General features: G+C 33.1%; 1 protein-coding gene across 3 annotated transcripts in view; it reads right to left on the bottom strand.

The window, feature by feature from the left end:
- Nucleotides 1-3,238: 3,238 nt before the first annotated feature.
- Nucleotides 3,239-25,669, bottom strand: part of NBEAL1 (neurobeachin like 1) — a 179,067-nt gene continuing 156,636 nt past the window's right edge. For all 3 annotated transcript variants that reach the window (XM_082840791.1, XM_082840789.1, XM_082840790.1), the window contains 9 exons: nucleotides 24,153-24,242; nucleotides 22,189-22,298; nucleotides 21,576-21,748; nucleotides 20,187-20,281; nucleotides 16,790-16,906; nucleotides 16,273-16,434; nucleotides 15,170-15,318; nucleotides 13,297-13,432; nucleotides 3,239-9,717 (listed from right to left, as the gene is read on the bottom strand). In XM_082840791.1, coding sequence (XP_082696917.1) covers nucleotides 9,616-9,717; nucleotides 13,297-13,432; nucleotides 15,170-15,318; nucleotides 16,273-16,434; nucleotides 16,790-16,906; nucleotides 20,187-20,281; nucleotides 21,576-21,748; nucleotides 22,189-22,298; nucleotides 24,153-24,242 — 1,134 coding nt within the window. In that variant the 3' untranslated portion in view covers nucleotides 3,239-9,615. The remainder of the gene's footprint in view (nucleotides 9,718-13,296; nucleotides 13,433-15,169; nucleotides 15,319-16,272; nucleotides 16,435-16,789; nucleotides 16,907-20,186; nucleotides 20,282-21,575; nucleotides 21,749-22,188; nucleotides 22,299-24,152; nucleotides 24,243-25,669) is intronic.

Below are 25,669 nucleotides of genomic sequence, written 5' to 3'. Positions count from 1 at the left end.
TGGATACTCTGGGGATCTGGGCTACTTGCTCATGCAGCTTATGTCTTCCCTACGGTCCTTAAGACGTGGTGGTCTGACAAGGCCTAGCGGATGATAGGCAGTGTTGGGAAACTGAGTCTCTTAAGAGCAAGGTATTAACTGCCATTTTGTTCTGGACGTATCTTTTCAAGGATGTTTGTACAGCAAACTACTTGGAAGGCAGAAATAGTCTCCTTCTGGAATAGAAGGCAGGTTTGCTTCCTCATCAGTATTAATGTTTCCCTCCAGGGCAAAGGTCAGGAAGGTGTGCTTGCAGCCCATTATAAAAGATTCAGCTTTCCTAAACTCAGATTTTTTAGCTGTGACATCAGATTGTAAAATGTATTCTTATGAGTTCATCTGCAAGTTTATAGTTGTAGGTTTTACATTTAGGTCTATAATTTGCTTCAAGTTAATAAATCATCAGTTCCAGCACCATTTGTTGAAAAGACTGTTCTTTCCTCATTTAATTATTTTGGCACATCTGTAGAAAATCAATTCATCATATATATGGCCACATCTAAAGGCCTTCTATTTACTCCTTTTGACCTACATGTCTATCCTTATGCTGGATAATCCACAATGTCTGATTCCTGTAGCTCTAATTCTTGAAATCAGAGTTAAGTCTTCCAACCTTGTTCTTTTTCAAATTGTTTTGACATTGTGTCCTTTGCATTTCCCTATAAAATTTAGAATCAGCCTTTCAGTTTCTTCAAATCTATTTTTTATTCCACTTTTCCAGCCATATTCTGTAGTTTCTGTGTACATGTCCTGCAAATATTTTATTTCCTAAGTATTTAATATTTTCAAGATATTGTAAACTGTATTGTTCTGAATTACAATTTTTATTGCTAGAATACAGAAATATGATCTATTTTTGTATTTCACCTTGTATCTTGTGACTTTGCTTGGCTCATTTATTACATAAGTTCTACTGTTTTGTGTACATAGATATCTTAGAATTTTCTACATGCTTGTTAACCACAAAAGGATATTTTTACTGTCTCCTTTCCAATATGTATGCTGTTTTATTTCTTGCATTATTGCACTAGCTAGAGTCTCCAGTACAATGTTGAATAATAGTGAGAATAGGTATTCTTACCTTATTCCTAATTTAGGAAGAATTCAGTCTTTTACATTAAATATTATGTTAGCTATAGGTTTTTCATAAATATACTTTATTACGAAAGTTTTCTATTTTCAGTCTACTGAGAATTATCTTAAACAGGTGACATTTTAAACATTAACCCAATCTTAAATTCATGGGATGAAGCACACTTGGTCATGAGGCATTATACTTCTTAAACACTGCTAGAAATGATCTGCTAATATTCACTTAAGGATTTTCGTGTCATGGTTCATGATAGATAATGGATTGTAGTTTTTTTTATTTTAGTTTTCGGAAGATGAGGGTGATGGGTAGAATTACATATCTCTCAATATTTTTCTCTCTTGCATGCAGGATCCTAAATCCTAAATTTCCCCCATTTTTTCCTCTTTTACCAACTAGTCTACAAAGCAATTGCATTTCTACATTCTTCTTAAGAATGTCTTCTGAGATTGCCATGTCAAATCCTGCACACTAAGTCCACTTTTTGTATGCAGTACTCTGACCCACTCAAACTCTTGTTCAGTATTTTTGCACTTAGGATGGGCTTTCTCTTTCTGGGAGTCTTTTTTTTTTTTATAGCTCAATCTTAGGTTCTCTAATCAACTACCCTCAAGTTTTTCTGGACTCTCCTTGCTTTCTGTAAAGGCTTACTATAGAAACTTAAGAGATAGCTCTGTTGGAATTTGCTTTTTATATTTCTATTTTTATGTAATTTGATGTTTGTCGTGTTATCTGTCTTCTTGATATCTTGAAGGCATGGGATATTTGAGGATACATTTGTTTTTGTTTATCTGTATAGTTTTTTGGAGGACATGTGGAGAGATTTAGACTTAGGTACCTATTGTTATCTTAGGCACCCTGTAAGTCTAGATTCATCCAGTTTGAATCCATTAATTTTCCACCTTCCAAAATTGTACTGATTATCTTCTCTATTTTCTTTGTCCTTTTAGGCTTATGCCCTCATCCTTGTAGGTTTATGCCTTCACTGTTTTTCTGCCAGAACTCTAATATGGAGCAAACTAAAATACAGTTACTTACATTCAATCTGTTACCCTTATCCACAAATGTAAAGTGTATAGGATAGGAATAGGTCAACATCTACACTGTCAAAGTTGATGAGTAAAGGATTTTAACTGTGAAAGGAAATAAGTGTTTTTAAAAAAAACCAATCTAATGTATTATTTGATTAGCTACAAATGGAGATTTCTAGCTCATAACCATGTTTCTGAGGTGGCTTTAAAATGAAAGGCTTAATACCTGTTGTTATATACAACAAAAACTGGTCAATTAACATAACACTTATCTTGTGCACATAGGACTACAAAAGAAATTCTGCTCATATGAGAAAGAAGCAGCGATCAATTTGCTGCTTAAATACTGTATTCAATCCCTTGTCTACTCAAATAACTCAGCCAATGCTAAGTTCTAATCAGACTCTATAAAATTGAGAATTACAAACCAGCTGAAGAAAACATCATTTTTTATTTGATTCAAACCCATTTTCCTATACAAAGCTAAATTTATTATGTACAAAATAAATGCATATTCTTACAAACTGTTAGAATACAAATTTCCAAAGGACTAAAAAATGTGCAAAATTTTCAATTATCTTCATTCATGCTATACAGAAACAAATCAAACATTAGTTCATATACACACTGAAAAATTTTTAAACAAAATTCAATGTAACAAAACAAAACATACATCTCATATATTTAATTTTAAAAGGATGAGAAAGGGAAGAATGTATTGCACCAAATTAACAGTAGCTTCATTATAATGAGAATACTAATCAAAATTATTTATACATCTTTATTAAGTCTAAAACTTTCTCAACTTTAAAAACTTTTTTTTTTTGGCATACAAATATCCATTGAGTCACAGTTTGCACAGTCAATAATTGGATATAAATAAGGCTTAATATTCTTTTTCATGGACAATTCCAGTAGAACAAATGACAAGGAACACTTTACGATAACTACATAACTTTTTGAATTCCTTAAATATTTAAGTAGCAGCACGATTTGCAAGTATTTTTTTTAAACAATTCCAAATTTTCATCTGTCCTCCTCTGAACTGACTCTGTGTGTGTGTGTGTGTGTGTGTGTGTGTGTGTGTGTGTGTGTATGCATTCAAGTCACTGTCACTTCTATGATAACACTGAAATGCTCCTATTTAATCTGGGTCCCAGAAAAACTGACATAAGAGACAAATCATATGTGTTCAATATTTTTCAGTCTTAATGAATTCACTTCTATAGCAATGCATCTGATAGAAAATGACTGGCTAGATCTCTCATTATTTTTTGCTAATTTTTTTGCTCTAAGTCTATAAAAGCAAACAGTTGGGGGAAAGAAAGCCATACCCGTTAGGAATTCCTGAAGAGAACAGACCAGCCATATGGTTAAAGCTAACTATAAAATAAACAGTAGCCACAAAAAATTTTTGGTGATGGTATTTATGAATCGGAGACAGCAGTAAAAAGCATAATAGGAAAAAAAAGTCAAAAATATAAAAGATCTTTAACAGTAAGATGTACTGTAATATGCCATAATTTTGGAAGAAATGTAGAAACTATTATAATTAAATACTTTGAAAAATATCCAAGAAAACCAGTTAAAATCCCAAAGGGATAAAGTTATTCTCTTTAATCCCTATATAAGAAACTAAGAGGTTGAAATTTTTTCACTTAAGTCCAACAACTGATGTCTCCTTACCAGAACTACTTTCTAAAGTGTTTATTGATTAATACAATTTTAGCATTCTGAAGAGCAAAATATGTATATCATAGTTAATTTTTTTCCTCCAAAATGCAAAAGGAGTATTTGTTGAATTTGTAGGTTGAGCCCAATAAATCTTAAAACACATTGCTTAGATATTGTGGGGAAATGTTTCCAAGATAAGGAACAACAAAAATAGCATTTTAACAGTAACTATTTATTTAGTACACTGGCTACCAGAGAAACTCTAGTTTTATACACATTAAGTTGCAATATATTATTAGAAAAATAAAATTTTAAAAGGTCCAATTGGAATAAGACTTCTTTTTTAAAAGTTTATATTTTAATCAATAAAATATAATTTTATTTTTCAATCCCACCTAAATCCTAACTTGTTTTCTTATTCTCAAATTACAATGCTATATTATAATAGTATTATAAATAGCTAATCAGTTTGTACACTCAAAAATAGTTATAAATTTTAAATAATGAGACAGCCATCATATTATAAGTGAAAACACACACACACACAAACATCCAAAAGTCCACTGGCAGTCAACTTTGAAAATGAATGGGTAACTTTTTCAATTCAGAGACAATATTGTGGTGTTATTATTATTATGGTAATATTTGCAAAATAAGTTTCCAAGGAAACATATTAAAACTAAACCACAGAAAACAAATGCTGAATTAGTGAATTTCTACTTGTTCTTTTCCTCTGAATTTTCAGTTATAAGATTAAAGGCATGAAGACAAAAGTAAATACAATTTTATCTCTGTCCTTTTATTTTTCACTAGCGCCATTAGCTTCATAGGTCCAAATCCTACAATGTGTTTAGAAATCACCCACATGTGACAAATGTCAGTGAGATAATCTAAGAAGATGTATCTGATAAATTACTACAATGTATCAGAAAAGTACCTGATAAGACAGCCACTTTTACACAAGCTTCTTATACTGAAGAAAAGCATGACTCCTATAATCTAAGATGACCTTACATTTTTAATGTAGAAAATTTGAATCATTTCCAGTACAGGCCTAAATATCTTAAATGTTAATGCTTTATTTTTTTGTAACACTAAGACTTTCCATATGAAAATTTAAAGAGTATTTCCATACAGAGGCTATACCTACAAAAGTCCTCAGAAGTGCTTAGGGAATTTATCCAATGCTTTTAATTAGGAAAACTACTGATTACTAGCTTCAACGCTGTAAGAGATCTAAGTCTACGTTTTAAATCTAGCATTTTGTTACTCATGTTTTTTATTAATAGTTTAAAATGTTACCTAACTCAGATATGCAAAATATTCACTGATAGCCACTAGGAACTAATACAAGCAAACACTTTTTTGGAGGCAAATTTTATTTATAATTTTCAAATGTGAAAGGTCTGAAGAGAGTTTATGATAAGAATAACGCAAACTGAAAAGGAAATTTGGTTGTTTCCACGGCATGCAAAACAAAGATAAGAAAGCCATTCCAAACAAATTTTAGAAAAAATGTCTTCAGGGATAATGATTAAACCTATTTTCAAATAAGCCTGTGAATATCGGATCTGATTTATAAAAATGAATGGATATAATTTCTGTAGCAGAAAATATTTTAAGATTTAATATAATAACCCTGAGACAATTTTTTATACCAAGAATATCAAGTAAAGAGATTCAGAGTATCCAGAGTAGCACTTAAACTTCTGTATATTTATAAAGCTTCACAGAGAAGTCTGATCTACAATCTCAGTTAAGAAACAATGGCCTTGAAAATGCTAGATTCAAATTAAAGAAGTAAAGTTGTGGCCAATGATGACTGATAACACTATATTGTTGCCTAATGTCATCAGAAAAAACACAACAAGGGCTCTGATGTAGGAAAACTCTCTATAACAATGTTCTGGATGATCAAGTTTAAAGCAAATCAAATGTACGTATGATAAATGAATTAGGCAAAAAGAATACTGAGAACAGTATTTGTTTAAAGTGATAAAAATGTTTAAGGCTGGTCACTTACTGGGAAAGAACAGTTTTAGTTGATGAGAGAAACAGTAATTAGGACAAGCTATGAGTCTGCCTAATAAAGGAAAACAACAGATTAGATTTAGAGAAAAAAAAAATGTATTTCATTTCTTATATCAGTCAAAAACTATATCCTAAAGACAGGTTTAAGAACTTATTTATGGATTACATATTTAATGATGTATTTTAAGAGATCAACCTTCATATATACACACCCCCACAGGACATTACATATTATATAATATTATTTAATATTTATATAATATTTATATATAGTCCATGCACTTGCATCTTTTCATTGGAAAGGTGATAAAGACAATGCTATTCACTTTATAAATATAAATATATAAAAGGAGCTAACCTCTTTAAATTCAATTAAAAGATTTCCATTAGTGATTTCTTTAGTAATAGCAATATAAAATATACTTAAAGGCAAAGGCCATGTGTCATGTGTCATCATTAAATAAAAATAGGGTATTAAGTTAACAATTTCCTCTGCTTACTCCTATTAAAGCAAAATACAAAAAATCTTCGGTAAGGATTTAACTTTCAAATCTAAATTCTAATTAATTATGAGGGTACACTTATTCCTTCAGAAGCATTAAACTGATTTTCAATACTAGTTCTTGAAGGATAATTTTTATATGCCTTACATAGAGAAAGAAGGAAGCCTTACATAGAGAAAGACGGAAGCCTAGTTAATGACAAATGAATAATTGGCATTTTCTCTCCTACAAAAGGATGTGACCTGAAAAAGCACTGCGACCTAAAGGAAACGAATAGAAATGATTCATAGATGACACGAGCTTCACAGGCTTATATGATTTTAAACAACTGGCCAAGCTTCATTCATGCCCTACTCTATTTTTTCTTCTCTCCTCCAATTTTATCTAAGTAATGACAGAATACTGATTGGGAAGAGTTGAAAAAAAAAATCTTATAAAGTTTCTTTATTCTCTAAATGAGTACCTCTATTGTATGTTTTAATACTTGACCTCACTTTCTAAAAAAAATCATCTCCTTAGTATAAATTGCTCCACATCATCAGGATGCTGACATTTTTATTTCTATCACGAGTGTCAAGAAACAAAAGCAGATGAAAAGTTCTTCAAAGACAACACACTTCATATAACAGCTGAGATATTATATTCATCATCTGAAATGTCCACCTGTTACTGCACTCTAATGATACTGTTCATTTCTCCCATTATACAATACAGAAATAATTTCTATGGGTAACATGTAAATACACCATAATCCCTCAAGGTATATCTTCACAGTGATTTTTATCTAGTGACTTTTAATCAGTGGTCTAAACTGTTCAAAAGAGGAATTATTCAGCCAATGCTACTACTATATTTGCTTATTTAATAAACTTTAAGTTCCATTCTTCTAGACTGTTGCTAATATTCTCAAAGATTTTCCTCAAAATTTTACATTTTTGGTTTTCACTTTTTGGAAAATATTATATAAGGGTTAATCCCACTGCTCTGAACATCTACTATTACTCTAGGTAGGGTATCTACTGTGAAAAAAGCTTCTTCATATTTGTGCTATAAAATAAATACTGCTTGTTTAGCTCCTCCATCTAAACAGTAGCAAAATAAAATACCAAAAATTTAGGAATTTTCCCCTAATAATCTAAGTTAAATTTTTTTGTAACTTATAATCATCCAAAATAACTTCCAAAACCAATATTAAGTGACCTTAAAAATAAACATCCTTATACCAAAATCTCTAGATAAATAGGCAAAAGAAACATTTTCAAAGTTTTGATTTAGAAACAGTTTTTTAAAAATCAAATTTAAAATATGAAAACCCCATCATTTTGTTTCTCTTGACTTGAAACTTCCTAAAATATATAAGATAAAAAATGAAAATAGAATGAAAAAACAGAAGAAATAAATCTTAATATATGATAATTATCTCTATTGACTTGTTTTGAGACATTTTCACCACTAGTTACTGAAGTCCTCAAAAAGGAAACCTTCACATTTGCATATGTTCTACTTTACACTTGTTGCATCGGTTTATTTCAGTGTGATTTACCTAAAACATAACGTTTTTTTACTGAATAAAACAGAGGATTTTAAATAACTGGAAAGAAAATTCTTCTATAACTTTTTACAAGTCCTAATACAAGCCAATCAAATCTATCAAAAAGTTTCCCTAAACAAAATCCTTTACTTCTCATAAATTTTGTACTCACTCATACGATTATAAAGAAAAGGGTATTAGATACCGTGGGCAACAGGAGAGGACTACAAAGGAAGAATTTCTCAAAGATTCAATTGAGAAGACAATTGGATATAAGGAAATCTATAATTTGTAGAAAAAAGAATATTATTATTTTTAAAAGGTATTGTAGAAAGTCTTTTTTCCCCCAATCGCAGACCCTTTTAATAAGGCCACCCAACCATTCATTCCTGAAAAAAAAAAAAAAAATGCAGCTAACATACAGAATTTCCACACAATTTTAAGGGATTCATAAATTCCCCCCAACCTGTGGAATCTTGGATTAAGGACACTCGTAGTTATAAAAACTTTCTAACTCAAAATATGACCTTATAAAAGTACAAAGTTTAACAATCTCTTTGAATTAAATCTATCAGCCTTTTAGTTTAAAAGCATAATGTAACATCTAGCTATGTATAATAAAATTAATTTTAATCCTGAAAGTTATACATAACATGAAATAGAAACGTGTATTTTAAAAAATTACTATATCCAAATGACTAGTTTAAGTTATGCATATCTTTTCGGTTCATTCATCAATCATATGAAATAAGTAAAAATGTTGGGTATCATTGCCAACTCCAATAATTATTGGGGGAAAACACAGTGTTTAATAAAGAAAAAGCCAAGAAATTTTGTACTTAGCACATATAGATTGAGCTGCAGATGCTACTTAAAGGACCCAGCTGTCAAAATCATAATGAGCATTTTTCCTTAACTCTACTACTAATGAAATATATCCGCAAAATGTGTCTCTAGTTTCTCTTACTCCTACTCAACATTTATTATTTAAGGATAATAATAATACATTGCAATAAATTCTCATTAGTACTATGCTAAGTAGTAGTGGGATGAGCCAATGTACCAGTTTCAAAAGTCTTGTTTTCAACTTATCATGAAAACCTGTAATTTACATTGAGCTTTAAAAATCCAAGTATGCAACAGATGCTTTTAAAATATTACCTCCAATCAGAAGTTCCATAATAAAATTGATGTATTTAGGATGATTTATTCAGTAAATAGGAGAATGATTAACTAAAGAATGTATTAAAAGCCGTATCTCTCAACTGTCCCATTATTGCTACTCTTTTATTAGAAATACCTCAACTTTTGCTGTTTAGAATAAGCAAATTGAATTTAGCTTCTTTATTTTTAGAAGTTTATTTTTTTAAATGGATCTAATGATCTTTAGAAATAAACTACTAAATTTAATCAAATGTATTTTCTCAAATTCATCTTAGTGTAGACCAAGAATTAGTTAATAAGATAGATTCAGTGATGTTAACCAGAAATTTTTTTAGTGGATAATAATAATATAACCTATGACTTTATACACATACGATACCAAATTTTGGTAATCCCTAAATGATTTTCAGGGACAACAGCCCTGAAACATTTAAGATAGTTGAGAGATGTGACATTAAAGTGATTTAATATCACATTTAATCTGTCACAGATTAAAGTGACAAAGCAATAAATCAAATTTCAGTTATCCATGACAGACGGCAGAAATAACAATCACTTGGAATCTTGAGGATTATATTCAGTCTCTCCAGCTGAAATCTGGCTGAGCCGCTTGCTAGATCCCCACAATTTTCGAGAAAGTTGACCTGAGCGCATCTGTTTAAAGTAATCCAGAAAAATGAAGAAGAGACGTTATTAAGAAAGAAAAATAAAAATAAAAAATAAATGAAATTGATATACAAGACAATGATTCTGTAGAATGTAAAAGAAATAGGTTTTGTTAGCAGAATCATTAACATTTTAATGATAATTAATAATAATTAAAGAAAGGCTTTTCTTCATTGATTGTCTTTTAGTTGAGAAAGATTTAACACCAACGTACAACTTTTTAAATTAAATGTGCCACATATCAAAATTACAAGACTCCCTTACTTTATATATTTACAAAACTACATTTCACTTCATTAAAATAATCTTCTCAAATAATCAGGCAACAAGACACATAGTTGTGGGGAACTTTCTCCTCTTATATTTGCAGTACTATTAATGACAATCACAATGATAAGAAAGTAAAATAACATTTTGATGAAAAGGAAGTAACTTTTAAATAGTTTGATCTAAGAATGTAAAAAAATCTTTAACAATAGCATGATAAGTAATTTAGAAAATAAGAATAGCATAACCTCTTTGAAGGTAAGAATCATATTTTTCCACCATTAAATTTTTTATCACCTAGCACATAACAATTATTAATCAAAATTAATTGAATCAGTGGGTTAATGCCCCTCTAAAAGTGCTTATACTTCTACATAGGGCAACAAAACTCCACATGGGAAACATTTCTTAATCTAACCATATGATTTGTTGGAATTACTTCCCAAGAGCAATCTACTTTTTTTTTTTTTTTTTTTTTGCGGTATGCGGGCCTCTCACTTGCTGTGGCCTCTCCCGTTGCGGAGCACAGGTTCCGGACGCGCAGGCTCATTGGCCATGGCTCACGGGCCCAGCCGCTCCGCGGCATGTGGGATCTTCCCGGACCGGGGCACGAACCCGTGTCCCCTGCATTGGCAGGCGTACTCTCAACCACCGCGCCACAAGGGAAGCCCCAGCAATCTACTTTTTAATGGTGCTTCATCTGCTTCCCTTTTTTAATGGTACTTTTCTAGGGTCCACTTATTGGAGCGATAAAAGATAAGCCGCAGGCAAAGACACTTTGGCATGTTTGCTTTGCATTTTCATTTCCAGATGTATTTCCAAAACCATTATTTCCATTAATCTAGTTCCACTTTAACATCTAATTTATAAATATGGATTTTATACTGACAGTATAATATGTAAAACTGATACATGGGGCTTCCCTGGTGGCGCAGTGGTTGAGAGTCCGCCTGCCGATGCAGGGGACACGGGTTCATGCCCCGGTCCGGGAAGATCCCACATGCCGCGGAGCAGCTAGGCCTGTGAGCCTTGGCCGCTGAGCCTGCGCGTCCGGAGCCTGTGCTCCGCAACGGGAGAGGCCACAACAGTAAGAAGCCCGTGTACCGCAAAAAAACCCCCAAAAAACAAAAAAAAACTGATACATGATTTAAAAATATACATTAATCAAGATTTTGATATTTTAGATAAAAATAGATGTTGAAATAGAACTCTTTCATAACTATTGATCTATTTAATTTCTACACGTTCACATAAAGTTGTATTTAATAAATATGCAAAATTCTGAGTACTTAATTAGATTATTTATTAATAAAGTAGGTCCATAATTCAGCTGATGGAAAATGTATTTTACAAAGATATAAAATCGATAAAAAATACTTTTATTCAAAATCTATACACAATTCAAATTCCATGTGTTGTAGACTATACATAAATCTTTCAATGAGGATCAAAAACTTATTTGGTAAATATTACAAAACACTGATGTAGGCCTATGAAATGAAGCTACTTAGGTATTTTTTTTCCAATCAATTTTTTTTTAAATGTGTGCACATAACGTCATTTCATTTTTTAATTCAGTAAAATTGTAAACTTAACAAATTACCTAAGTTGGAGGGCAGGCAAATTTAAAGGCACTTGAGTAAACCATAGAAAGTGAAACATACTCAAAGAGTAGTGTCTAAGCAGAGTTCTCAAGTAGTCATCACAGCAGAGGACAGAAGGGAAATCTTTACTTGGGAAATATATTAATCAAGAAACTCTACTACTGAATGTAAAAACGCTTAAAATGTTTTAAATGTAAGTGAAATATCGAGATACAGACTTGCTGACATTATTTGGGGAATCATTACACCTGAAACTAAATGTTGTTGCAATCACTTTAATTTATTTTTTTTAAGATTTTTTTTTTTTTGCCGTACGCGGGCCTCTCACTGTTGTGGCCTCTCCCATCGGGGAGCACAGGCTCCAGACGCGCAGGCTCAACGGCCATGGCTCATGGGCCTCGCTGCTCCGCGGCATGTGGGATCTTCCCGGACCGGGGCATGAACCCGTGTCCCCTGCATCGGCAGGTGGACTCTCAACCATTGCGCCACCAGGGAAGCCCTTTTTAAGATTTTTTGATGTGGACCATTTTTTAAAGTCTTTATTGAATTTGTCACAATACTGCTTCTGTTTTATGTTTTGTTTTTTGGCCAGGAGGCACATGGGATCTTAGTTCCCCGACCAGGGATTGAACCCACACCCCTACACTGGAAGGCGAAGTCTTAACCACTGAACCACCAGGGAAGTCCCAATCACTTTAATTTAATAAGACCTCTCTTGTTAAAATAATATCCTGAAAAAGAGTATAAGGACTAACAAAACCTTAAAATATTTACTTAAAAAAATGTTCTTATGATCTGTAATAGATTTATTATAACTACTGACAGTATGTTATTCAGTAATGTCTTCTCTTGAAATAACCCGTACAGAGGTCATTTTAGATTTCTCAGAAAAGACCAATGATACCAATAAAAATTTATAATGCTTAAATATGAGTCTGTGTAACAAAATAAATTTTCTAGAAGAATCACTAGATTACTTGGAGTATAGCCACTAAGTTTTCATAGGAACAGTGTTACATTTATATCTGAATATTCAGTAATTAATAAACCACTGGCAAATAAATTTATAGGAACTACAGGAAATTCATTGAGAATTAGCACATTTATATGGGGATATTTGTAGTTCCAAGTTAAAAAAAAATGATGCTTTTACAAAAGTACAACTGACATACAATCATGCTGAATATTTGTTGAAATTAAAGTTAAGTATATAGTTTGGGGAATTCCCTGGCAGTCCAGTGGTTAGGACTCAGTGCTTTCACTGCCTGGGCCCAGGTTTGATCCCTGGTCAGGGAACTAAGATCCCGCAAGCTGCGCAGCATGGGCAAATTAACAAAATAATAATAATAAGGTAAGTAGTTTTGTTGTTTGAGTCTATATTTCATTTTTTACAAATGCTTTTATGTATTAAAAATTCAAGTATGTGGTCTAAAATCTAGATTTGGAAAAACAGAATAAAAGAACTTTCTTCTTCATATAGAGTTATAAACTGTTAAATGTGTGATTTCAATAATATCATAATATAAACATCACTCTTGAATACTAGTTTTATCCCCTTTCATTTACTGTAGTTTGAAAAATCAAATTTGTTTTTCAATTTGTTTATCCATAATGGAGACTTCTGATTCAGCTGGAATAAAGAACCGAAGGAATCCCCAACAGTACGGGAAACTAAATTCTTGATGCTAGGTTTTACCTCAGCTGGCTTGCCAACACCCACGACAATCAATTTGCCATCTTCTAATCCTACAAGAATATGGCTATATTCTTTGGTTACATAAACACAGTGGATAGGCGATCGCATGGCTAATGGGTTGATGCTGAGATTCAAACTAGAAGAGAAATAAAAAACACACACATAATTACATGGATATACAATGGATTCACAGAATTTTATACCTGAAAGATAACTTAATGATCATCTAATTCTGCATTCTAATTTTACAGATGTGGGAACTTAGGTTCAGAAAACCTGAGTGACACAAAGGCCCACATTTATAGTATTACTTAAAATACTTAACAGATTTTTTTTTTCTATTTCCAACATCTGTTTGCCTTCTAACCATATATATGTGCTCTCACGAAACGATTTTCACCTTGTTGATTAATGAGCAAAAGTTGGATAAAAAGGGCAAAAGCTCAAAAACTGTGTGTTGGTGGGGGATAAGGTAAATAAAATTGGTATATTTGCTTTGTCTTAAAAGATGCAATATACAATATAAAATATCTTAAAATATAATATGGTATAAAATATAACACCCCATTATGAAAAATGCTCACAGCTTTTATGATTAGAGATTGAAGAATCTTAGGATGTACATACTATGGTCTAGACTAACCTGCCAGAAGATTCCATTAATTTTTTTCTAATTTGGGATTCTCCTAACAATACCCTAAGATTAGGGTTTTAATACAAAATATTGGAAAGACGTTACTGAAATGTGGACTCAATGCTCTACCACATGAGAAAGAATGACAAAAATGAAAAGGCAAATACAAAAACAGGGAAGCGATGTTGGTACAGAAGTGATTCTGATATGAATGTAATAAGAGAACACTCTGGATCAGGAAATGATTCAGAAAAAAGGGCTTTGGGAGGGGCCAAGATACTTTGAGGAGTATAAATATGTCACAGTAAGTTTTTTAAATGAGAAGAAAAGAAAAAATGTATTTGGGCATGCAGGGAATAACAATGCTTTGTGTATATAAGTTGGTAAACATGAAGAATACCAAACTTAAAAACATATCCATTTTTCAAACATCTTTTCCTTCACTGGGTGAAGTAACAAAAGACTCCTCATCGATTTTAAACACAGACATACAAAATCAAGAACAGATGTGCTAGCCTTAAAAATACTTTATTTTAGCACAATTAAAAAAATTTTTTAAACCTAACTTTAGTTTCTAAAAATTCAAACTATAATTGTACAAATTTCCAAATCCATAATCCAGGCTTGGCACTATGAAAAAAATTTTTTCTGGCTACTTAAAAAAAATTGTTTTAATTGTGGTAAAATGTACACAACATAAAATTTTCTGCATTTTAAAAATGTACATCTATATTTCATTACCAACCCAGAAATACTTCATCTTCCCCAATTTTTTTCATAGTTGCCAAAAAAGACATGTTCATAATAAATGATGAACAAAAAGATTAGAAATCTGGGCTTCCCTGGTGGCACAGTGGTTGAGAATCTGCCTGCTAACGCAGGGGACATGGGTTCAAGCCCTGGTCTGGGAGGATCCCACATGCCGCGGAGCGACTAGGCCTGTGAGCCACAACTACTGAGCCTGCATGTCTGGAGCCTGTGCTCTACAACAAGAGAGGCCACGATAGTGAGAGGCCCACACACCGCGATCAAGAGTGGCCCCTACTTGCCACAACTAGAGAAAGCCCTCGCACAGAAATGAAGACCCAACACAGCAAAAATAAATAAATTAATTAATAAACTCCTACCCCCAACATCAAAAAAAAGATTAGAAATCTTAGATTACAGATTTTACTCTCTCTGGGCTGAAAATACTACCATCTTTTCCGAAGTGATACTTTAATAATTCTTATTATTTACCTGTGGAGATCTCTTATGGACAGGAATCCTTGTAAGCTGCCTGTGACAATGTGCTCTCCAATTACACATATATCTGATACTTGTTCCTTCAGGACTTGAGACCGTAGATACTTGCCATTTACAGAAAACAAATGCAATGCATTCTTATCCTGCAAAGATTAGTTGAAGAAAATTTAATGATCTCAAATTAAAACTATGACTATCACAGAATGATGACTGGGTTTAAAATTTTGGAATAAACAAATGGTTATACTTAAAGAGAAAGTAGGTAGAAATATTGTTAAAGTGATTTCAATCAGATTGCTAAGTAAATAAATATTAAACAAGTACTCCTCTTCTTTAATAGAATTAAAAATCTCACCCCTACAAAAGAATTAAAACTCTCATCCAACAAAACCCACATTCTTAAAACAAAACTAAAAAAGTTCTCTGGGCTTCCCTGGTGGCGCAGTGGTTGAGAGTCCACCTGCCAATGCAGGGGACACGGGTTCGAGCCCTGGTCTGGGAAGATCCCACATGCCGCGGAGCAACTGGGCCCGTGAGCCACAATTACTGAGCCTGCGCGTCTGGAGCCTATGCTCTGCAACAAGAGAGGCCGTGATAGTGAGAGGCCTGCGCACCGCGATGAAGAGTGGCCCCCGCTTGCCACAACTAGAGAAAGCCCTCGCACAGAAACAAAGACCCAACACAGCCATAAATAAATAAATAAAATTAAAAACAAAAAAAAAGTTATCTTAATTTTTTAAAAAGCTTTATCACCGGAAGGAAATAAACATATAAAATTCACAGTTAGTTTATTTATACCCTGTCTTGTGCAAAAAGAATTTAATTCAGTTGTAATTTCCACCTGAGCTTATGAAGCCCCACATAATCAGAAATTATTTTTAAAGTCATATAGGGCTATAGAAAGCCCTAAAACAAAATCAAACATGAGGCTAATATTGTGATAGGGAATGAACAAATTGAATGATGAAAGGAAAACATCCTTTTCAAAATATGGTGTTCTTTCCTTCTTCAGAATGCCTCCTCATATGTACACAATGTGGGAAGGAGAAGACAGGCTTACAGATAGTCTAGCCCTACTGCATGAAACTGTTATATACCTTGAGGGTGGTACTTTCTTCAATGCTGGAGTAGATGACAATATGTCCTTCCCAAGATATAGCCAAATTGGGAATGGTCAAGAGCAGAGAACTCTCACAAGGTGGTCGTAAAGTCCGCATATACTGACCTTTCTGAATGGTATGTATAATCACAGTGCCATCCTACACACAGAAAATATTAGAAAATGAGAAAAGAAAAGAACAAAAAAGAAGAAAAGAAACTGAGCAAGAGAAAGAAATATGGTAAAGGAACTAAGAAAATGATTATTCTACCAAGGACACATGTACCTTAGGAAAAATTCCAATCTTGAAATTTCAAGTCTTACTAAGACCAGTAAAATCCCCAAATAGAATCTAGTCTCTTTTTTTCTGTATTTTTCTACTTTTGCAAAGTTCAAGGCAAACACAGTATAAAATTTCTATGCTTTTACCAATTCTTCTAGAAAAAAAATTAAATATAAATATTGCCTCTGAATTTGTATTAAAGAAATCAGTATTTTTAAAGGTGAAATCTTACCCTTGATCCTGACACTGCCATGTCTAGCTCAGTGCTGATGCCAACACTCAATACCTCATCAGTGTGTCCGTACAGAATCTGAAACGGTTTAGATGCTAGGCCCACAGGAACACCTCCCTAATATAAAAACAGAATAGCAAAGGTAATTTTCTTGTATGCTATTTTCTTTAAAAAGGTTTATACTGTATTTAAACCGTCTAATCACAAACTGATATTGCAACTAGTTCTTACCACTAAGTCTACTCATACAAGTACTCATTCTTGGGTTTCTCCTTGGATTCTCAAATTATTCTCAATCTTTTCAAGCTCAGAAACTTAATCTGAAGAATTTCAAAGTTGATTGATTTGGATTATTTTTAACAGGTATATTATTTGCCCTTTTCATCTACAGAATTATTCTTCCTTTACTTGGAAGAAACTTCTTCTATTACATCTCTGAATACTTTCTCTTTTTCATTTATTGGAGTCCTTATTTCAAGGACATCAATTATCTTTATGCCGACTTGTCTTTGATTTCTATAGCTATCATTCTTTTTCTAATTGCTTTAATCCTTTTGTTTTTTCATTTCTATTCACTTTACTTTAAATCTTTCTTCCATGCTAATAATTTGATTTTCAGTCACATCAAATTTGTTCCTTGATGCTTCTGCATTGGGTTTATTTATAATTGTAACAGTATTGGTTTTAGTCTCAGCTTGATTCTTCTGCAATCTCCCTTTTCATCTTATTATGCTAGTTTATAATTTCATCTTTGAGGTCCTATTTTATTGAATGATATTCTTATTATATTCTTCTAATAGCACAATTTATTGCAGGAAATCTCTCTGCACTTGTTTCCTTCATCTGTTTTTAGTGTGCTTTGTTTGATACAGTACTTTCTATGATATATAATGACAGAAGGTTTCAGTAGTTTCCATGGTATTTGGTTTATGATTATCATAGATAAATGCCTAGATCTTCTATGAGCACTTATACAATGTAAATGAATTCTCCCTGACACTCTATTACTTGGGTCACATTTGTCTTCCTCTAAGAGTATCAGTCTGAGTGCTTAGTCCACTCATCTAATTTTTAAATATTAAGTAATTCCTATATTATTTAATCAATTCAAGTTACAGAGGAAGATGGACTCTTCTCAAATTCATTTTATAAAGGTTGCATATCTTAATACTAAACATGCAAAGACAAAATAAAAACAGATTTATTTCACTTATAAGTAGAGAAATAACTAAAGTACTAGCAAATAAAATCCTGCAGTAAAATATAACTATATCTCATGAATTATATGGGTTTATTATAGAAATTCAAGGATGGTTCAAACCTAGGACACTTCTCAATAATACATTACATTAAGAAAAAGTAAAACTATAAATTAAAAAAGAAAGAGAAACTGGGAAAATAGCTGTAAAGAACATTATTAGGACTACTGACAAAATTAGAACCTGGACTGTGGATTAGATAATGGTATTGTATAAATGTTAAGTATTTCAGTTTTGATAACTGCACTGTGGCTATGTATAAGAATGTCTTTGTTCTTAGAAAAAACACTGATGTGTTTAGGGGTAAAGGAACATAGAGTTTCCAACTTTTAAAATATTCAGAAAAAAAAAGATACTGAGAAAAAGATTGGGAGAGAATGCTAAGACAAATGGCAAAAATGTGCTACCTTTGTATCTTTTCTGTAAATTGAAATTTTATTAAAACTAAAAGCCTACCAAAAAAAAAAAAGGAAGGAAGATAACTACTGAAATAAAATAAATTTTAAAAAATCTAGTGAAACCTAACAGCAAACAGTATACTAAATGGCACAATAATGAAGGTAATTTCATCGAAATCAGACATAAGACACGGAGGCTCACTATAATTTTCTTGCTTTATTATATTTGCTAATAATGTATGAGGGTAAGAAAATGAAATAATTAGTATATTGGAAAAGATAAAGAAAATCACTATTTTTTCAGATCACATTAATGTATATCTACCTTGTTTTCAGAAAATCCAAGAAATACTAATAATTATGAGAGCTAGATAAGAGGATTTGGCAAAATAATTAGATATAAGATAACTGTATAGAAATCAATAGCTTTTTTTTTACTAGCAATAGTTACAAATAAAAATGATTTAAAAATCCCACTGAAACAGTCATAAAAATAGGATAATTAAAAGTAAATATAACAAAGTACAGGATCTAAATGGAAAAAAATTATTAAAAAATATTATCAGGGCTTCCCTGGTGGCGCAGTGGTTGAGAGTCCGCCTGCCAATGCAGGGGACACGGGTTCGTGTCCCGGTCCGGGAAGATCCCACATGCTGTAGAGCAGCTGGGCCCGTGAGCCACGGCCGCTGAGCCTGTGCGTCTGGAGCCTGTGCTCCGCAACGGGAGAGGCCACAATAGTGAGAGGCCATGTACCGGAAAAAAAATAAATAAATAAAAAAAAATCAAAGGACATTGAAAAAAGACCTGAAACAAATATGGAAAGACATTTCCTATTTTTGGATAGGAATAACTATAAACATGTCAATCCATACCAAATAAATATATAAATATGATTTCATTAAGACTAAAATGAAGTTTTCTGAGGAGGATATAGTTAAAGTATTTTTAAAGTTCATACAGAAGAATAAATATTCATATAAGAACAGCTGTGGTTAATAAAGGAAACACAGTGAGAGGGGATTTGCCTTACCAAATATTAAACTACTAAAGTAAAAACATTTTGGTGTTGACACAGAAATAGATAAATGTAAAAGAATGGGGAATACAGAAAAAGATCCAATTTAGTAGGTAATCGTTTATGCTGGCATAAATGACTTTCTACATAATTATATATCTAATATTAAATATTCTGTATTACAAAATATAGAAATGGATTAAAGATTGAAATTTTAAAAAATAAAACAGGAAAAGTGTTACAAGAACTATTTTAGATGATATTTTTATAAACTTGGAGTGAGAAAACGCCTGTTTACTTTTCTAAGCAAGGTAGAAAATCCAGAAGCCATAAAGAAAAAAGACACTTCCTTGCACCAACATTATCATGAGAGTACACAATAAGGTTGATGAAAATTCTAAATCTATAATTTCTAGTAGTTCCACCTGAAAGGAAAATAGGAATATTATCATGTTAACAAAGAAAAGAAAAATAATTGTTTTCCTAGAAGAAGTTAATAAGGAGCTATCTTTGGAAGGTAATATGAGATAAGGTCATGAATCAAACAATAAACCTAGGGAAAAAGTGGTGATTAAGACAGAACAGAATGAGGGGTAAAAGGAGGCAAAGGAGCTCAAATAATCATTCAATGTAAGAGAAGAATTCAGTATTCTATTAGAACATCTCAATAGTATTCCCAGGGTGAATCTCTGATCCAAACCAAGAGTATTTAAATGAGTGACTACCTGTTGGGTTATCTGCCATACCATACATGTAGTATCTCTGGAACCAGAAATCAAATGTATTCCACAGTAATCTGTAGCCAAACAAGTCACAATATCTGTAAGAAAAAGGAATGTAAAAAAATGAAATGGCATAGTTTGGCTAGAACAGAATCATAAGGGCAATTTTAGGTCATGTTCAAACTATTACTAAATTAGTTGTTCTAGCAGGGAGAAATGTAGGAATGGCATTGGAAAAGCACTGGGAAAGACTGACATAAAAAAGCAGCAGCACTAAAATCATGTAGGAGAGCTTTCTTTGAGGCCACCCTTCTTTGATGGTTAAGAGTAGACATGAGGCAAGGGAATGCCTGTTAAAAATATTGGCAGGAGATTAGGTAGCTTTTAAATGGATCCCCACTTAATTTTGATATGCTTCTCTGCTCCCTTACTCTCTTATCCCCATTCACCTTCTATTCCCCCTGGAACTGCAATCCTATAGAATATGTGTCCGTAGCCAAAATAGTACATATGACACTGTAAATTCACAATATAAAATACATTTTTCCTAAACTGTAAAAACCTGAGCTAAGTGACACCTTGGGAGTCACTGGCGCAGAATTAGTAACAGACTCCATTCCCCTTCCCTAATGGGTTTATTAGGAAAAAATCTACTCAATGTTTTATTCTTACATTGAAAAGACTGAGACACTAAGAACACCAGGTTAGGGACTTCCCTGGCGGTCCAGTGGTTAAGAATCCGCCTTTCAATATTGGGGACCTGGGTTTGATCCCTGGTCGGGGAACTAGGATACCACATGCCGCGGGGCAACTAAGCCCATGTGCAGCAACTAGAGAGCCCACACACTCTGGAGCCCGCGCGCCACAACTACAGAGACGCCTGCGCGCCACAATGAAGAGCCCGCGTGCTGCAACAAAAGATCCCATGTGCTGCAACTAAGACCCAACACAGCCCAAAATAAATAAGTAGATAGATAGATAGATAGATAAAGGTTAAAAAAAAAAAGGAAGCATCTGGTTAAACTATATTCAACAATTTTACCTCTCTCATGCTTTACTACTAAAGAATAGGACAGTTGATTTCTTATTCAACTATGACAGATTTTTTTTTACCATTTTTTCATAAAATTCTAATTCTAGCAACCAATTTTTTCAGACTTAGCCTAGCATCTTTCAGATACTATGAAGCTGTATTTAATTTATATAGTGCTTAGTATAACCAAAATACATTAGACACTCTTAAAGAATATAATATTCATAACATAACTCTATTAAAAAGTTCACTTAGCTTCAAAGGTAAAATTTATGCTTTTTATAAGGCGTATGTACTACTATTATGGTTAGGAAAAAAACAGAAAAAATTTTTTACGGGGAAAAATAGTTAATGCTTACCCATATGTCTGATATTGTGTGAAACAATTTTGCCTTTTGTAAGTGACATCACTTGAATGCTATTATCCCAGTGTCCAGCACTAAAAAGCAACTTTGCATCATGTGATACTATAAATAGCTTAGAAGTGATCTCCAGCCCTGGAGCAAAAGGTCCATTCATACTACGCTGAGTTCTGTAAACACAATTAAATATTAGACTCTTCTTTAAAAGATCACTTAGACCGATATGAACTATTTTTTTAATCTCTCCAAAAAGAAATAAAAAATAAGTCTGTTCAACTGTTCATTTTGAAATGTCTATTGGTAAGTGATAAATACATTCATGAACTACATTAATCTTATATTATTCATTAAACAAAAATACATGTAACAAAATAGTCTCAAGGGTTAAGTGTAAAGAAGTTGAGATTGGTGAAGGTGTGAAAAAGATTTAAATCTTGACTTTCAAAGCCAATTTAGTAAGACTGTCAATTCTGTAAACAGCCTCAAATTAGACAAGATAAGGGTATGCCAGGATCAGGAAAGCTGGAAGTTGGAAAGTTTAATCTATTTGCTTTTCCTGGCAATAAGGTACTAGCTGTACCTGTTTTGCTTTAAATGTTCACTTACTTACTTTGGATTTGTCACAGTTTGATCCCTGATGAATGTAAAGTAATTAGAAATGTTTCTGTCATAAGGCAGCCATCCATGGGTTCCAATAACGTAATTCATGCTTACTGTTATCTGGAAAAGAAACACATGAAGACAAACATTAAATGAAAATTAAAGAAAATGACATAGAATAACCAAATGCTCACATGATGTTAGCATTTGTCACTTAGGGAATAGTGTGGGATTGTGTACTTAAAACATGAGACTCATTAAGAAAGTCTTAAAATAATTCAAATGGTTAAAAAGCTCATTGTTATCCTACTGCAAGAAAAGCTGTCCCAATGTATCTTTCTTTAGTATAAGATTATTTTCCTCAAAATTTCTCAAAGTTTACTAGCATCTATTAGTTGGCAGTCAGAAGAAATTAAGGATCAAGTCTTACCATAAAAATAAGACACCTATCATTTAGAACATAAATCATAAGTAGATCTTATGAAGAATTATTAAGAAGGTCTCCCTTTATTAGGGACAGTAACAGTGAATATTTGCATTAAAAAATGGAAATTTTTATTCTCCCTTGATAAAAGTAACAGATTACCAAAAAAAAAATTCAGATAACTTAAAAATATACAGGTATTAAAACTGAAAAATCACAAGAATTCTGCCACTCAAAAGTACTTATTATTTTTGTATATCTTTCTAGATGTTTTTTCTATGCAAACACACAATATGGATAATTAGAAAAATAGGTTTAACTCTGGAATTTCTACTTTTCACTGTGCTATGCTCAATTTTTATCATTTCTAAGTGACAGAATTAGAATAAGACAGACCTAGGTTTGGTCCATTTGCCAGGGTCCCTTGCTTGCTAGCTCTGTGACTTTGAGCAAGTTACTTCTGAGTTTTAATTCCTCATCTGAGGAAGGGAAATAATAATTGTGCCTATCTCACAGGATTGTTAGGTGGATTAAATGATGAAATTCAAGTACTCACTAATATGTCCTGCATGTGGACGGACCTTTATCAATTCTGTATTATATCTCATTTTCATTATTCTCACTGCTTATGATAAATTTTAACATCTAGTAAGAAGTTACATCACAATTTTCTCATACAAAATTTCCTGGTATTTTCACATATTTATTATTCCAAATAAATTTTAGAATTACAGAACTAGGACTTCCCTGGTGGCGCAGTGGTTAAGAATCCGCCTGCCAATGAAGGGGACATGGGTTCGAGCCCTGGTCCAGGAAGATCCCACGTGCCACGGAGCAACTAAGCCCGTGCGCCACAACTACTGAGCCCACGTGCCACAACTACTGAAGCCTGCACACCTAGAGCCCGTGCTCCGCAACAAGAGAAGCCACCGCAGTGAGAAGCCTGTGCACCACAACAAAGAGTAGCCCCCGCTCACTGCAACTAGAGAAAGCCCGTGCACAGCAATCAAGACCCAATGCAGCCATAAATAAATAAATTTATTTTTTAAAAAAAAGGATTATAGAACTACTTAAAAGCTCTGTAAATAAGAGATACTTTTTTTTGGTGGGGGGCGGTACGCGGGCCCCTAACTGTTGTGGCCTCTCCCGTAGCGGAGCACAGGCTCGGGACATGCAGGCTCAGCAGCCACGGCCCACGGGTCCAGCCGCTCCGCGGCATGTGGGATCCTCCTGGACCAGGGACACCAGGGAAGCCCCTAAAAGATACATTTTTATACTTGGTCAAATTAATTCTATTTTAAAATTTTCTCTCTTTTTTTATTTGGCCGTGCTGTGCAGCATGTGGGATCTTCATTCCCCCACCAGGCTACCAGGGATCGAACTCAGGCCCCCTGCAGTGGAAGTGTGGAGCCCTAACGACTGGACCTCCAGGGAATTCCTTTACCTATGCTTTTAAAAAAGACTTAAAAAATTTTTTTATTTTCTCAATTTTTTTCATAAGTTGTAATGGATATAGACATGGCAGTGTGAAAAGGTATAAATCAACTTACCAGTAACTCAGGACTGCCTTGTGAAATAAAAGAACGAGACTGATTTTTGGGGACAATGGCCTTTATTAGTGGAATACCATCACTAATTCCCTATAAAATAAAGGACAGAGGTTTAGTGGCTGGTTCTACTATCTTTATTAGGTAAAAATTATTGAAAACTTCTATTTCTTTAAAGATAAACCCTGAGATACAGCCTTGTACTCTATCAAAACATATCATCACTTAATTTTAAACATACGAAAGGAATTATATACCATGTTTGAATGGCAGACTTGAAAGTTCTGAAACCCATCACCTCTTGTATTCCACTATGCTGCTGTTAAACAAGGATGTAGATTTCAAGGAGTGTCAACCATTTAAAACAGCCAGTGATTTAAAACCTTTCCTTTTCCCATGCTGTACTGACATGAATATAAAGTAGAAAATACAGACCATATAAGAAAACATTTCTCAAATAAGTGAAATGGGAAAACTAGTTCTATTTTATGGAATTTTCCTTTTGGGTTTAACTTTCAAAAAATAGATCTATTCCATTACCTGAGGCCCTTCCTGAAAGCTACAACAAAGGACCAGAAAATAAAGACAGTCTTCAGAAAACATCCACCATTATCTTATTACAGTGTGAAAGAGAAAAACGATTTGAAATAAGTTTTTTGATATGACAATAGTTTATAAATTACACCTAACATTTATTAGATAAATTATAACCTAACTAACATTAGTGGGTACATACGATGTGCCAGATGCTTTTCTAAGAGCTTTATATGAACTAAATAATGATGTATAACCACATGAAGTTAATGCATATCTTTTCTCTTCATACTGTGAATTAATCAAGAGAAGACAACTGACATTGAAACAGCATAAATGGAAATGGTATCTGAAGAAATCCATTTAATAAGCCCCTTGCTTTCACTGCTACGTCAATTTTCTTCACCATTTTAATACCTAGGAAGAGAACTAAAAGAGGCCTTCTCTTTTCATATGAATGAGTGGGAAACACCTTCTTGTATGATGATGAAAAGGGATTAACAATTATTGGTACCCAAGGATATCTATTGTGTTCTTAATCCTGCTCCAGACACTGGCCCTGAGGAAAGCTACCCTGTGACTTGGGGTGGGTGCAGAGAGGGGCAAATGCCATTGCATCTGCAGACAGAACTCAGAATGTATTGTACTATAAAAAACAATGCCACAAATGATTAGATATGATGAAAATACTTTTATCAGCATTACATAATATCTTATTACATGTCCATCATTTTAGGGGTCAAATAGGGTTTTGTGGGTTGCCCTATGTGTAGCCAAAAGTTAACATAGCAGGACTGAGACTGCTCACCTTAGAAAGGCTGCTTGCAAGGTTGGCCATTGCCTGGCATCAGGGAACTTGGCAGGCAAAGACATCCTTACACTGATATAAAACTTGTCTTCAATAATACACGTGGCTCACTATGCCTAGACTATTTGTGCAAACAATCGTCTGAATACAGGCTTTTCTTTTGGGAGTCTAGAGTTTT

Source organism: Leucopleurus acutus (assembly GCF_964270905.1).
Source record: "Leucopleurus acutus genome assembly, chromosome: 6".
Classification (NCBI taxonomy): Eukaryota; Metazoa; Chordata; class Mammalia; order Artiodactyla; family Delphinidae; genus Leucopleurus; species Leucopleurus acutus.
This window is presented reverse-complemented; position numbering and strand designations above follow the sequence as displayed.